This window comes from Seriola lalandi, unplaced genomic scaffold (assembly GCF_002814215.2).
Source record: "Seriola lalandi dorsalis isolate HSWRI2012SDOR001 ecotype SW California unplaced genomic scaffold, Sedor1 jcf7180002054671, whole genome shotgun sequence".
Classification (NCBI taxonomy): domain Eukaryota; kingdom Metazoa; phylum Chordata; class Actinopteri; order Carangiformes; family Carangidae; genus Seriola; species Seriola lalandi.
In genome coordinates, this window is record NW_019525224.1 from 471,047 (window position 1) to 486,937 (window position 15,891).

Sequence of the window (15,891 nt, forward strand, 5' to 3'; positions counted from 1 at the left end):
TGAAAACTTCTCGACCTGGATGCTTCAAAAGATACATTATACTCAAGACAAGGTTAATATGTAGAAACTGTAAAAGTAAATGTTAATTTGAAAAATGTTAAAGTACCCGGAAATAAGAGTAAGTGATATATAATTAATGTTACTGGGTGGAAGGGGTTTGCCACCTATTGCTGGGTTGATTGAGTTTAAGTGATGGAAAATGGTATATATATGGTGTGTATGTGGGAAAAAATGAAGCATGAAAAGACTGATTTAAAATTATACATTAGTTCTTTCAGCCTGTGATTTGTGGATTAAAAGCTGAATATGAGAATGGAAAGCCCTCAGGCAAAAGGATACAGCATGAATCTTTTATGAGGGATTTGTCTCTGGATTGTGAAATAAAACTCTGCTTTATCTCCCTAAAGTCCAAACAGAGCTTTCCTAATGACCCAGACTATACTACTGCACTGAGAGCTCTCTCTCCCAGTAGAGAGACATAGGCAAAGTCTGGCTCCATTATCATCTCTAACTGATGTACAGTAGGAATACAAACTTTAGACCCCAAACCTAAAACATACCAGAGTCAAGTATGTTTCTTTATAAATAACATAACTGAAGATTAATATCAAACTCAAGAATTCTTCTTGTGTTATTATTTAGGGAATACATTGTTATTAAAGTGGCACCTACTGTAGTATTAATAGAGGAACATTTAGTTATCAAATGGGGATAAGCCTAAAAAAAAAATTCATTAGCTCACTGCCTATTCCTCGTGTTTTAATGTTATATATTGATATATCTCTAATGATCTGGTCAAGTTTCACCTTATTCTGATGTGAGACAGAAATGTCTCTCCTTGCCCAGTAGGGGGACAGGGCGGTGTTGTCATGGTCCTGACCATATTGGATCATGAATATTGTATTGTATGTACTTTGACATGTGTCACTCATATGATATTCTTAAAAGCAGCAGCCCTAAAGAATCAACCGTAACAAATTATAGCAACTAAGACCTGCTTTTCAAATACCAGATTTTCTGTCTCCATGTGTGGAGCCACATCATCACCTATTTCTTCCTGCTTTTATCTCTAGTGTATGAAGTTTATTTCTGATGCCTAATGCCAGGATGCAGTAATTTATTATCCGTACACATATCTATTATTTATACCTCTTTTTTCTATCTCCTTGAGGCAGGTGGACCATGAAAATAATAATCATGTGAAATGTGATGATATCTTTGCTGTTGGTCATTCCATGTACACAAAATATGGTGAGAAAGGGAACCAGATGTCAGTCTTACACGTTTTCCTTTTTGTGCTAATTTCTGAGCACTCATTTTTCTGGGGGATATCCTAAAACTGTCAGAAAGACTCCCTGAGGTGTCTAGACCTTATTTTAGAAGCTACTGCAACTGGAAACAGTGTTCAGTTCAGTTCAGTTCATTTTTGCTTCAACTCAATCTGCTGCTTAAGAATGATGACAAAGCAGGATGGGATCAGTGTCTGTGGTGTAGTCATTACAATGTCAGTATGATCTACTTGCTTGGTTTGTCATTATTTGTATAACTTAATCCCAAGATTTCTTGCAACAGAAAAACATCACAAAACTCAGACCAGTTCCAACAATGTGGTTTATTTAGAATAAACAAGGCAGCATTACAGCACCAGTCAGAAAGCAACATTCAGACATCACTTTAGTTCTGCACATAGAGAATGGTTACAGCTTTTGTTTTGCACCTTCAGCTTATTATATGACCAGCTTATTCTTCTGTTATTATAGGCAGCAATAAACATGAGCACCATTTGAACTGATAACAGAGACAACTGAAGTTGACTGAAGCGAGTTTGAGAATAACATAGAAGATTCTTCACCAGTTTTAAATATCCACTCTGAGCCCTTTCTATTGGTATGTTTATGCAGAAACATAGGGTTGTGATGGTGTCATGATTTAATAGGCAGACTGAATTATTTTGGTTGTCAGATAAGCTGAATTTGTCACCAGATGACTCACTCACATGCAAACACATGCACACACGAAACTCACGAAACGCTTGCATAACCACACAGCGCTGGTAGATATTTGTTACACGACTCGCCTCATTAAAGGCACCACCTCAGTAACTTTATTTCAGGTAATATTTAAATCAATAATTTCAGTATCACACATTTTTAAAGCTGGGCTTTTAAAGGCTGTTCAATGTTTCCTGCTTCATAGATGGAGCATCCGTTTAAATGTAAATCTCGTTCAACTAGTCCTCTCAAATGAACTATTTTAACTTATTATACTTTTGTTTTGATGTTCCGGTCAGCATCTGCTGACTGAAACCAGACCACAGCTTTTCCAAATCCTTTCCAAAAACTGACACAATCCATACACTCATATGGCATTTATTCTTATAATTAGATATCATTTTAATTCACATTTGGATTTGGTTCAGAGATGCAACAGCTGGTACAGCTGGAATTTCTCTTATTTGTCCATAAAATCTTCCAGGTTTGAGGAAATTTGAGTAGCGTCCTTTAGAGACTGAGTAACAGGGCCATATGGTCTTAATTTTCTCTGCTGACCAGGCTTCAGGCTAGAGAGTTTGTCCGTGTGTGAGAATGAGTGGTACTGAGGGAGGAGGTTGTAAAGAAATGATAAAATGGCAAGGTTTCCTTATTTCCTTTGAGATTTTTGATAAAACGGCTTTGGTGCACACCCTGTTCTCTCTTCCTCTGCTTTACCGTCAACACTCTCTGCCCCTTCCTTTCACAGATATCGGACAGAGAGACAAAAAAAGCACTTATTTCTTTGGCTCTGGCTCTTGGTCTACTGTATGCGCATCAGACTTGTCTCCCAAAGAAGGTTGTGACTGAGGATAGGCCGCAAAAAAACGGGGTTTTGCAAAGAGGAGGTAGCAGCTGTAGGTGTAGTAAAAAAAGGTGAGATCTGATCCTGCTTCAGGTGTGATGAGAGGAGATCGAACAGGACTGGACTGATGTCTGAGGTTGTGTTATGGTCGTAGCTGAGGCTGAGGTCATGGCTGATCTGAGAGCAGATAAAAACATTAGGTTTTCTTAAAGGGAGCTAAAGATAAAAGAGGTATTTTGTTGACATGATAGTTCAAAGCGGCTGAAAACGTACTTCATCCCAGGTGCTTGTGATGATGTTTTTCGTAGCCTACTGCATTGTTAGAACTGGTACCTGTCAGTGAAAACATCATTATGTAAGGCAGATTGTTGTTATGTCAGACTCAGTAATACTAGTTCATGTTACTTCACTTACCTAAGTAATCCTTGTAGTCCTTAAAGTATTTGTGCCTTAGGCCACGTCCATCTGTAGATAAAATGCCCCAAACTATTATAAAAACAAAACAAAAAGATGACATCTGACCTCTGTATACTTCACATTGTACTTTGAATTCTTGCTTACATGACAATAAAGAGATGCATTATGTTCTCTTCATAAATCATTAGGTTCATATTTCTGTAAACAGCTTCAGCCATGTGGGGTTGGCCTACTGAATTGCTAGGTCACTCCAATCCGTATATTTTTAGATCTATTAAATGGCAGACGTTGGCACTTGGCTGCATTATATTTGCCAAGAGATACCAGCCCAGCCAAGACAGCTGCTGGCACAGCCCAGCATCCTGTCCCTGTCCTTTGGTCCTTTATAAGAGCACAAACTTTGATGAATGGTTCCACTAGATCAGATAGACAGGGGATTAGTTGCAAATATGAAAATAAGATAGGAGATGGTGTCTGTTGAAGGACTGGATTCAATGCCATATCACATGGTGAATTACTCAGCTGTTTGAGTTACCAGAAGTGCTCTGGCCTTACCGGAGTTCCCACGTTGCTTGATGCACTGTCCCCGGTTAGGGATGCCAGCGGAAGGGTTTCCTGGGTTGATGATGTGGCACTCGTAGCCTGTGGGGCAGTGGAGAGGCTCGTCTCCATCCTCTGTGGTACTGCAGGCCTCAGCTGGCGGGCAGAGAATATACTGTGCATTAGAGGAAATCACAAACATGAAACAACAGTTTATTAGTCGATTAGTTCGTTTTTTTTCATTGTTGTTTCCTTGCCTACAAACTTCAGAAAAGCTGCATGAACATTTTATCTATTCACTGAAGAAAAGCAGTATAGGAAAACACGAGAATGCTTAACCTTAGCGCCTTATAGTTGCATTTTGACATTTTTTCTTTCACTGTATGAGTTTTAAAAAAACAAAAAATAACCCAGAAATACACATCACCAATACACACATAAGAGGAGGGTGGAATCAAACATGAAAACTGTTTTGCTCATATTCACTAAGTAAAGGGTTGCGTTTGATGGATTGGTGAAAGGTTATTATGTGAAGGCGAAGATGCAGTTGCATTGTGAGTGCTGAGAATCGGTTAGATGAGAGTCATGCAAGCTGACTGTTTGGAGTTACAGGGGTTTTTTCTGGCCTCAGTGACTGGCCAGGTGTCTGCACTGCACTCACCTTGCAGAACCTCCTCAGGGCCGTCTAGCAGCCAGCCGTTACCCCCCAACCACCGAGGCTTGGGCTGCACCAGCCAGTCCAGCACTGGACACACACACACACACACACACACACACACACACACACACACACACAAGCCAAAATATTATCCATATTGTTTTGAGGAAAAGAGCCTCAGTGATGATCTGTTTTTTGAGCTAAAATACCAAATATGAAAAGTTCTGAGAATGCTGTAGCAGAATGGTTCTACAAAAAGTCAAACCAATCTTGAAGCAATTTAACCTTTTAAAACCTTTGTCCTTGGTAGTCTTACTTTAGGTGTGTTTTGGTCTTTACTGGACTGGACAAATTATACAAGTCTGCTGATTATATCTGTGCAAAGCATTTTAAATTCCTCATATCGCTGCAACAGCTGTTGGTGCAGAATTGCTTCAGACTTCCTTGTACTCACCCTGGCTTTGTAGTTGTAAAATGTAAAGTGTTTACCTTTCAAAAAAGACCAAGGTTGTAACTGACTGACCTTTACACATCAGTTTGTGTCTTGTGCACAAAAATGCGGGTGTCTGATGAGCACTGCTCTGTGTGTAACCATGTGTAACTGTCTGCTGACCTGGTGGCGGCTGAACAGACTCCAGGCAGGCGTAGATGCAGCCGTTGTAGCAGCAGCGTTTATGACGCTCACACTCTGAGTCTGAGCGGCAGCCCGGCACCTCGCAGGCTCGCTCTGGCAGCATCTGGGGTGGGGGCGGACACCGGTCATTCTTCTGGTGCTGCGTGGACTGGGGGTGGTTGGGGTACTCATAGTCCTGAGAGAGAGAGAGAGAGAGAGAGAGAGAGAGAGAGGGAGAGAGAGAAAAAGAGACATATAGTAGGAATGAGTGGAGGTGGTTTTACCCTGACCCTACACCGATCAGCCATAACAGTAGAACAGGTGACTGGTTTTAATTTTGCGACTGATCTGTGTACTTTTTGACTAAATCAAGCCATGTAGCTTGAAAATAATTGAAACTACAAATTAAGTTTACAAATGCTACAGAATGAACCTTTAAAATAGGCCACGGATATACACCAATCAGCCACAACAATAAAAGCTGTTATCTGTTTTAATGTCATGCCTGATCAGTGTAGATTAATATTAGCAGAGGTTCTGGTCTATCAAAAGCTGCTACATGCTCAAGTGTGACTAAAATCTAGTTTCTAGGAATATTTAGGTGCATATACATTATGCAAATTAGACAGAAAAATTATATGAACACAAGAAACTGCCCAGATCAGAAAACACTAATATATCTGAGTTTGGGGGGCAATTAGATTTATGAAATATAAATATTTAGTTGCGAAGGTAACTTGATGAGAAATGAAACATGTCTTTTGCTTCCAAACAAAAAGACAATTCACTGTAATGTTCACACAGTGTTTGAGATTGCACTTTTTAACCATCAGAGGGCAGCAATGGGCCTAGGCGGTCGGTTCTCAGCACAGCAGAACTGTAGCAGAGACACTACATGTTTGGCTTCAGTATGCATGCCTGCCTGCTAACGTCTTGACCTGGATTGGGAAGGTGATTCACTGTGGGAACACACACTTCCCTAGTGAGTCTGAGAGGGGGGAAAGTAGGCCACAGGACCGTGAGCCAAGCAAAGACACACTTCACACTCTTCACACATGTCAGTGGGTTTGGCAGCATCGATGCACGTACATGCGCACGCACACACACACACACACACACACACACACACACACACACACACACTTTTGTTGCTGAAAAGATTTGCTCTTGCATGCCTATGGGACCTGTATCACAGCCATGGCCTCTGTGGTGTAGTAGTTATTTTTTTTTACCATGCTGCAGCTCTTTATTGATTCCGACTCATTGCTTTTTGGACATTCCCAGGAAAGAATTTGTGGGTTTATACTGTTTCACACAGCTGGCATCAACTATCACAAGTTTTGTGGCACAGTATAAGCGTCCATTCATTGTTGTCGTTGTGGGTTAGGTACACGTGGGAAATATTACAGCAAGAGGCACAGCTGCCCTCGACAAAACAATGTATTTGCTCTACAGTGTGATCAAGTTTCCAATTCGTTCCACTTACTACTATGAAATGAGCGATAATTTACTGTTTACTGTCTGCTCTAACATCAGCAGAGGAACATAACAAGAGGATATTTTAATTATAGACCACTGAAGGGGTGGTACATGGTTAACTGTGAACTCTTTGAGCTTCTACTGCAGAGGATGTTATCTAATCAGGTATGCCTCGAGGTTCATTCCTCACCTGGTCCCAACATTTACTTTAGTGTAGTTCAATGTGTTTTCCCACCAGTCAAGGACAAAGGTTTCCTGTTATTTTCAGTCCTGGTTTAATGATCCAACAAATACCTGAATAGCCTGAGAACACACGCAGAGTTACAGACAAACAAGCACAACTGCAAAGTTTCTGTTTTTCTGATTTCATGTCTTTTGTTGTTTCAGTCGTGTGGGTGAGTTTCCCTGATTCTCCAGTTTCAGATATTCATTTGGCATGTCAGGGTGCTCGTGAGAGGGAGAGAGAGAGAGGGAGAAATGGGTGTTTTTTTGTACACTAGATTAGTAATTAGATAATCAGCTTGTGGGTTGCACACGATCATTAAAACTGTGCTGTTTATTTGGCAGGCTTACTGAACGTTCTTACAAACCAGCCGGAAAAATGAAAGCAAATGTTTGGCGCTGATGGTGGTATCACACACACTGTATGTGTGTTCACTTTAAACACACATTAATTCGTTCTGGCAGCTGCGAGCTTAGTGGGTGGATGGTTATTTGGGGGGGGGGTGGATTCACACCATAGATGAGAGGAGGGAACAATGTGTGGCTCTTACAGTCAGTCTCTTACAGAGGAGAGTTTGCTGTCACTATTTGTGTTAGGAGTGATTATTGTTACCATTGTACTCCCATCGTAGGGTTGGTTAAGTTCCAATACTTTTTGTATTTTCTTTTTTCGATTTAAAGCTGCTATTGTCATTATTTATATATGAACAATAGATTAAACGACTATGTGTGATGTAAAAGGTTTCATTTATAGTGACAATCCCATAAAAGATTATAACCCAACTCTACAGTTCCTTTCAGCTCTATGGAGCTTTTAAGCATCTTTCAGGTCATTGTTCTGGGTTTAAGACCTCCCACTACTGTTTTGATTCAGTGTTAGGACTCTCATGTGTTTTGTTTGGAGATGCAGCAGGAAACTGTTATCAGTGAAAAAGCTCACTATACGCTACCTGCTCAGCACCAAACATCAGACAGACAAAATCGGCAGCTAGCTAGCGAACATACTAGAGCATTTAGCAGCTATAGAGTCAGATATTTTTCTCAGGAGTTTGTAGAGACCAAAACAGGGGCTGAATATTGAACTGACAATCAGAAACATGACTCCAGATGAATGCTAACTTTACAATGACAGTGCTTTATTTGCAGCGTGACGATGAACACGGACATGTCTGTGGTCTCGCATACTCTGGACTGGATTTGCTATGAATTTCCTCTCTGTTGTTGGAGATGATATAACTTGGAAAATCTCACTGCTGCCAAGTAAAAGGAATGTCTGGAACATCAGAGGCTCCAAATGAAAAAGTGAAGCAGTGGCTAGTGTGTGTGTACTGAGCAGTAATCTGCCCCAGTGTAATACCAGCAAAGTCTGTTGTATCTCTTTTATAAGGTGATAAAATCTCTACCTTGTGTTTATAGCTTGTTGCTTTGTACTTCATCGATTTATCATTGCACTCCCATAATGTTATCCAGGTATCATATGAGCCACCTAACTATATTACGTATAGTTACCTCTGCTTGTACGTCCTCCCACACACTGTAGACTACACTTCTTTCATACCTGTCATTCTTGGCTCACAAGTGAGAACGGTGGGGTAACAGTGGTTCACAGTGTCTCCTGGTACTATGAGATCTTATGAATGGCCACTACAAAGTCTGCTGTGATTGGATAATGACATAATGACTCCTGCCGCCTCCCCTTGTCTTATATCCGATCTGTTCCCAAAGTCTCCTGCAAACGTCTCCTGCAAACTACGTCAACTACCCTTCCTGTTTATGTGTGTATGCGTGTGTAAATTGTGTGTGTGTGTGTGTGTGTGTGTGTGTGATGGTGTGTAAAGTGTGTAAAGTGTGAGCTTGCTTGTCCACATGAATGCCATACATCGCTGAGGCCATTCATGCTTCGGTGTGTGTTCACTGTATAGATCCTTAAGCCAACAGAACAGATGCTGCTTCCAACGTATGTTTATTTTACATGTCTGTTAACTCTCAAGGCTCCTCTTGTGTTGTGTCATGTGTTCGTACAGCAGAAGGCCCGCCACCATCATGCTCTACATCCTGAGCTCTATCACACAATGCTGCACACATCTCTCTGATGTTCCACATTGTTTATTTACACTTCTGTCTGCCGCTCTGCTCTCCCATAGAGACACTGCCAGCGGGCCGGTGTGTGTTGCTCATGTCTATCTGTGGGCATGTGTTCCCCCTCTCTGTCTGTCTCTGTCTGCAACATTGTCATTATCTCTCTTCCTCTCTGTTTTTTCTTTCTCCTTGATTTCTTTTTCCCTATCCCTTTCTTCCTCTGTCTTTGGTGTGAATGACATGTTGATGAAGGTGGCTGCATAATGATTGATCTTGACTGCTCTTTTCCTCTGTCTGTCTCTCCTTGTCTCTCTCTGTAGTTCTCTTGCTCTGTGGTATACGGGGAGTTTGTGGGGAGAAACCACTGGAGACCTTGTCTGGCTCCATAACTGCACTGCGATCAGGGCATTCAGGGTTCCATGCAGAGATCTCAAAAAAGATAATGACATTTTCTCCTTCCTTTGTGCAAGGATACATGCAGACAGAGACGCACACAAACCCACCCAATCGCAGGCATATGCCCTATATGGGCGTACTGCAGGGTCAAGGTTGTACACACAAATGTGTAAACAAGGCAAAACTGTGTTCTTTCATGAGTGTCAATTCAAATCTCCTAAATGAAGTAGCCCACAGGACACATCTGGTTAGCTTTTGAGTTGTCAGCACTCATTTCCTGCCTCTAAACCAGCAGTCAGGTTGACAGAAAGATAGATAGATGTGCAGATAGATAGAGACACAGCAGGCTAAGATGTGAGGCAAACAGACAGCCTGCAAATCAGTCAGAGATGAGAGTCTTAGTGAGTGATGTCAGACAGACAAGTAGATGCACAACTGGGAAAAGCAATCCTTGAACTGTAGGCATACTGGCAAAGCGTTCTTGTCTAACCTTGAAATGCAGTCAAATAGAGTGAGCCCATATGAGGAGTGGCAGAGCAGCTAATTAGTTTGGGGAAACGGTTAGACATAGTGTCTGCTACCTGTCAGTCATAGCCAGAGGTGACAGTGATGGCTGTGATAGAGGTTCCCCTAATCTCTGCTGTATTACACCTCTACTCTCTGCTTGTAGTGCTGCAGCAACAGAAACCAATTTTTGATTGTCCATTAAAATAAAAATTGTGGAACAATTTCGAGACAGAGCTGCACGGTGGTGCAGTGGTTAGCGCTGTCGCCTCACAGCAAGAAGGTTCCAGGTTCGAATCCCAGCTCGGCCGTGGGATCTTTGTGTGTTGAGTTTGCATGTTCTCCCCGTGCCAGTGTGGGTTCTCTCCGGGTACTCTGGCTTCCTCCCACAGTCCAAAGACATGCAAAATGGGGACTAGGCTAATTGGATACTCTAAATTGACCATAGGTGTGGCTGTGAGTGTGAATGGTTGTCTGTCTCTATGTGTTTGTTTGCTCTGCGATGGACTGCCTCTCGCCCGAAAAGATGCTGGGCTCCAGCCCCCCCGCGACCCTACTAGAGGATAAGCGGTAGAAAATGAATGAATTTCAAGACAGTTTTATATATATTCCAGTGCAGCTGTGTCTGTGGTCTCTCATTGACTCATGATATAACTTAGAAAATCTCTCTGCTGCCAAATAAAAGGAATGTCTTGGACATCAGAGGCTCTGTATGAAAAAAGCGAAGCAGAGGTTGATGCGAAAATGAGTTTGTCTTTTTGGTGTGTGTGTGTACCTATGGCACTTCACGGTAATCTGCTCTAGTGTAAATCCAGTAATGTGCTGCTGACCAGCAGGCTCACATCATCTGATTGGGATTAGTCCTGTTTAAAGCCGCTCACACCAGTTCACAAAACTGACTGGTCGCAGGTTTCTCTGTCTACCTATCAGTGTGTAAGACTGTGAGATAGTATTTAGGATGTGATGATATTTTACTGTCTTTCTTTCTAAATGTAATGACACTGAACTGTGAACTGAGCCTTGTTACCATGTTTCACAGAAAACCTCAGGTTGATTGTTTATTACAGTGAATTTTCAACGTATTTTGCATTTTTGAGCCAAGACACATCTAATATACAGAATGTTGAAGTTTGTTTGAAATGCATATTTAAAGTCAGAAGGTGTTACCTTCTGACTTTAAATATGCATTTCACACATGCAAATAGCCAGTTTGTTGATTGTCTTCTATGCCAGAATTTGAATGACTAAACTGAGACAAATATGCAAAGCTCTCCTTTAATTAATATGCAACACCATGCACCTCCCAGTGAGAATAATATGTAAAAGATGGCACTAAATCTATATTATGGACATTGAGGCTGTCAACACAAGCTTAATTGATTTGAATCCTCACCTTTACTTAGGTAAGTTAAGAGTGTGTCTTGTCTTGATGATTTTGAGTTATTGCAATCCCTCCATCCATTAGCTACATGGGCCGGAGCCAATCCCAGCTGACATTGGGCGAGAGACAGGGTACATCCTGGACAGGTCTCCAGTCTCTCACAGGGCTAACACATAGAGTCAGACAACTATTCATGCTCACATTCACACCTATGGGCAAGTGCGAACCACTTCACCACCAAGCCACCTTTGGTAGGTGATAGTCATATTAATAGTATCTGTCTCTAGTTAATCTGTCATATTCACTTTATAATGAGCAATTGATATGTTCTGTAATTTAAGGTCTGGTTACACTGGAAAGCGGTACAGCGAAATTATTACTTTAAGGCGAGCACTGCAAAGATAGCTTGCTTCAAGGACACAAGTTCATGTTTAAGACTACCAAAACTGAAGTCGATCCAAAACTTAACACGGATTTACTTCAACTTCACAATGAAATTCACAAATTTTGGTGATTACGTTACAATTAACCGCAATTTCCCCAAAATTTCACAGTATTAAATGCTGGTGTGACCAGCACAGCCAATGCTTGCCAAGACTGTTTTGCATTTGTCATGCATTCCCAGCATTTGTCAACTCTTAGCCATAATAAACTAAACTACATTCCTTGTGTTCAGCAGAAATGCAGGCTGTGTAACTCAGTTACATTTACCACATAATGATTCTCAACCACTGCAATCAAAATGTCCTTTTTAATCCCCTTAAATTCAATCACTGACATGAATCCTTTGTTCCCCTCTTATTTGAAAGCATTTGGGATTCTAACATACAGTTAACTTATCTTATCTTTACAAAGTATAATTTCCTTAAAAGCTACACATTTCCTTCAGCATTAAAGCAGAGCACGGATCTGTTTGGTTTCGTGTAGCAGCCCTGGGCCAAGTCAAACAGCCAGCCAGACCAAGAACAGGAAGAATACAGGTTTTTGCAGGGTCCCTGTCTTAATACCAGGTGCTGTCAGAACAGACCACTTCATATCAGATAAATGAAACTGTAAAGATTTGTGGTGGTAGCCGCACTTCAGACACTACTGATGCACACTGACATGCCCTGACAGGTGTCTGAACCAGGGTGTGTTATGGCTGTAGATCAACCGGTCTTTGTGTGTGTGTATGTGTGTGTGTGTGTGTATGTGTGTGTGTGTGTATGTGTGTGTGTGTGTGTGTGTGAGTGTGTGTGTGTGTGTGTGTAAATATGTGAGAGAGAGTCTAAGACCCATTTTCCCGTCTACCCATCAAATATGTTTCTCTTGATAGTAATCTTCCCTCTGATGCCTAATCTTACTTCTCCACCCTTATTACATGTTATGTGTTATTTGACAGGCAGTTTCTCTGTCAAACACAAAGAGGAAATTTGAGAAGTGCTACTGGTGACCTTTGAATCTTGTGGCAGGGGGAGGTCTAGATGGTGGACATGGCTCTGATCCCCGAGCCACCTAGTGAGTGAGACCATCTCAGGTCAAAGAACTCCCTTTCTGGTAAGAACTTAACACACATTCCTCCAAAAACAGTATATGAAGGCTAAGAAACCTCATTTTATGTGAAGGTGTAGGTGTCATAATGCATATAATATTGACTGCTTACATTTTCATAATACATTTCCAATATACATTTACTGTGATTACACATCTTTATTTTTAAAAATAATACAGTCTACTGATCAATAAGACTGGATTATCAACTGAGCAAAGTAGACAACTGCCCTGTGATCTCGGATCCCAAAAAAGCCCTAAGTCCATTGCATGTTAATTTGTTTTGAATCTGATAAAATGAAATTTGTTGAGGAATTGCCACCCTAGTTTATATTGTGTTCACATGATGTGTATTCCTAAAAAAGTTTGCGTTTACGGCAAAATAACACAAATGAAGTGTTAAACAAGTTATAATAATAATAATGATAACTTAAAGGTCCAAATCTATTCTGTGTTTCTTAAAGAGCATTTATGCTTTTCTAAAACTAAACCAAAATAGATTTGGCATGATGTGTCTAAAAGATTTGAATAATTTGAATTCAATGTGTCTGAAAATCTGCTGAAATCTTCTATATTCAAAGAACAAACCAGACCATGAATACAGCACAGCATGCTGGTGGCCTTGGTTTTGTTACAAATTCTTACAGATTTTCTTTTCTAGACACACTATTCCATAGTTCAGTGCCTACATGAAACGCTCAGCGACTATAATTTGTCTTTCTGCACATCCCTGGTGTTATGAATGAGACTGAGGGTGTGTGTGTATATGTCTGTGAGGGGGAGGTGGTTAAAAAATGAAAGATGGAAAGATGCAGAGATGAAAAGGTTCAGAGGGAAAAAGACAAACTCCATCTGCACAGCCGTCTCAGCATGTTCCAATTACAGCAGCTTTGAAGCAGCGTCCAGCAAGACGGTGCTTTTGGCCCATCCTGAGAGCAGGAGGAGACGAGAGAAAGACATTTGAAAGAGGGAAAACAGAGGGGTGGTATCCTGAGAGAGACACATGGGTGAGGGGGAAGAGAAAGCAGGCCAGAGAGCGGGTGAAAGGCTAACTACTGCATGTGAGAGAAAGGAAGAGAGATAAGAGTGGTGAGATTGAGAGAGAGATGGGCCAATGAGGGCATAAACCAGTACGAAAGTGAGAACATTGAAGAACGAGAAGTTTCACAGAGGAGGAGAGAGAGCAAGAGAGGGGAAAAGAAAGAGAGGGCAGCACGCTACAGTGAGCCCTTGTTAGAGATGATCAATCAGCTACACTGAGCTGAGTTAACAAGCAGGGGCCCGGTCTGCAAGTTCAGTTCCTGCCCAATAATCCACCATGAACACACACACACACACACACACACACACACAAAGACAAAGGTTGTACATCCAGTGTGCTCTTCAATTACTCATATGGAAATCTGAAAATCAGCAACTTATTCCAACCTGTTGCACACTCCACTTTCGGCTCCTTGTCAAAACTAAAAAACTTCCCCTGTCCATGAAGATTTTTCATGCTTCAAAATCAAAGCATGTCTGCTCAGACTGTGTCTTTATCAGTGGTGAAATTTTTAGCTTAGCCCACAGGCACAAAATACAGATTAAAGAAACAAGATTTTGATTAGTGAGCTTTAGATCAGTTGTTAGGTGGATTTAGTTACCTTAGGACAGGGCCATGCTAAAACTATTTCCAGTCTTTATGCTAAGCTAACTAGCTGTTGGCTAAAGCCTTTTTATTTACAAGACATATTTAACAGTGGTATCTATCTTCTCATCTAACTTTGAGCAAGAATTAATTGTATTTCCCAAAATGCTGAACTATTCTTATTTGTACAGTACTTGAGTGAATGCACTTTGTTAATTTGCACCACTCTTCTTTTCATCACTGGGTTACTGCACTTCATGTCTGAGGTCAACTTGACCACCTCTCACCTCAGCCACAAAACTGCTCTCGCAGTGTGAAACCGGTTCTCTGTAACAGAGCCGGTATTGTACTGTAACACTGTGATCTCTCACCTACTTCCACTTTGGAAGCTTTTCTGCAAACAGCCATAATCAAGAGATAGAGAGGAAAGCCACACACTCACATGTGCACATATACAAAAGTCAAAGGTGAGGTTAGCAGCCCCACCTTATGGTTGAGTCCTCTTTTCCTGATCCGTCTGGCATCACTTCCTGTGGACAGGACCAACAGGGATAGCACCAGAAGCAGCAGCACAGAGCCCGGCATGGTCTGTGTCCTGCACCCCAACTCCAAACTCTCTCTTCTTCTCCCCCCTTCTCCTCCCTTCCTGTCTTGGAAGTATTCCTTCTTCTTCTGCTTATCCCAAAGTTTGTCCTTTAGTTGGTTCCAAGTCCTCTGTTGCGGTGCCTTTCCAGCTGAAGCAATAACTCTCCGGTGCTCATGTGCAGCCAGAGATTACACAAGCCCCTCTCCCTTCAACAGGACCTGCCTTTATATCTGCCTGAGGAAAAGTGCAGGGTAGAATGACAAAGTAGAGGGAAGGAAGGGGAAAGTACAGAGGGGATGAATAGAGGCAGTGTGGGGAAGAAGCAAAAAGAGGAGAACAGTTAGGGGAGCAAAAAGGAGGGGAAGGGAGAAACAGCAGCTGTCCGTGCATCAGTTGTTGAGAGCTGAAACTGTCTGCTGGCACAGCGCACGCACATGTTTCTGGGAGAGAGGAGGGGAGGTGAAAGGAGGGAGGGGAGAGCATTAGAGAGGGCAGTGCGTGTGAGACCTCCCCCTTGCCCCCTTGTTGCATCTCGCAGCACATCTGGTGATCTTTATGTGAATTTGACAGAGTTGTGTCAATGTGTGGTTAGGACATATTTTATATTCTGTGCCTTTGCTTCAAATGTTTTGCTTACGTGTGGTATTGTAGGAGGGAAAATCAATGGCTTTGCTAAGTGTGTGGTTTGAAAAATACTTGTGCACTGCTAGTTTAGGGTTCAAGCATGTATGTGGTGTAACTATTAACTGTCCAACATCCGTGTTTACATTCCTGATTTTTCTTAGGGACGGGATATGCATGATTTAATGCTTGAACCCACCTGAATGAAGATAAATGTCCATGTGTGTCTGTTTAAAATGTTTGGAGAGGATGCAGTGCGATTTCAGTTGCATTGACCCATAAAGAATGAAAGCATGTGGTGTGTTTCAGGGAAAGGGGCCTCTCTGTCTCTCTCTCTCTCTCTCTCTCTCTCTCTCTCTCTCTTTCTCTCTCTCTCCATCTTCCCTTCCTTCTTCATGTATCT

At 41.6% G+C, this 15,891-nt stretch overlaps 1 protein-coding gene across 2 annotated transcripts; it reads right to left on the reverse strand.

Annotated features, from left to right (window-relative positions):
- Positions 1-1,593: 1,593 nt before the first annotated feature.
- wfdc1 (WAP four-disulfide core domain 1) lies at positions 1,594-15,300 on the reverse strand. 2 transcript variants are annotated; one of them, XM_023421332.2, is made up of 7 exons: positions 14,768-15,300; positions 5,064-5,259; positions 4,454-4,537; positions 3,808-3,948; positions 3,250-3,321; positions 3,109-3,168; positions 1,594-3,012 (listed from the first exon to the last, which is right to left on the reverse strand). In XM_023421332.2, the coding sequence occupies exons 1-6, from the start codon at positions 14,864-14,866 to the stop codon at positions 3,110-3,112; spliced, it is 651 nt and encodes a 216-aa protein (XP_023277100.1). In that variant the 5' UTR covers positions 14,867-15,300; the 3' UTR covers positions 1,594-3,012; position 3,109. The 2 variants fall into 2 exon arrangements, with proteins under 2 accessions (XP_023277100.1, XP_023277101.1); XM_023421333.2 differs by having other exon boundaries at positions 3,250-3,300; positions 14,768-15,298.
- Positions 15,301-15,891: the final 591 nt, after the last annotated feature.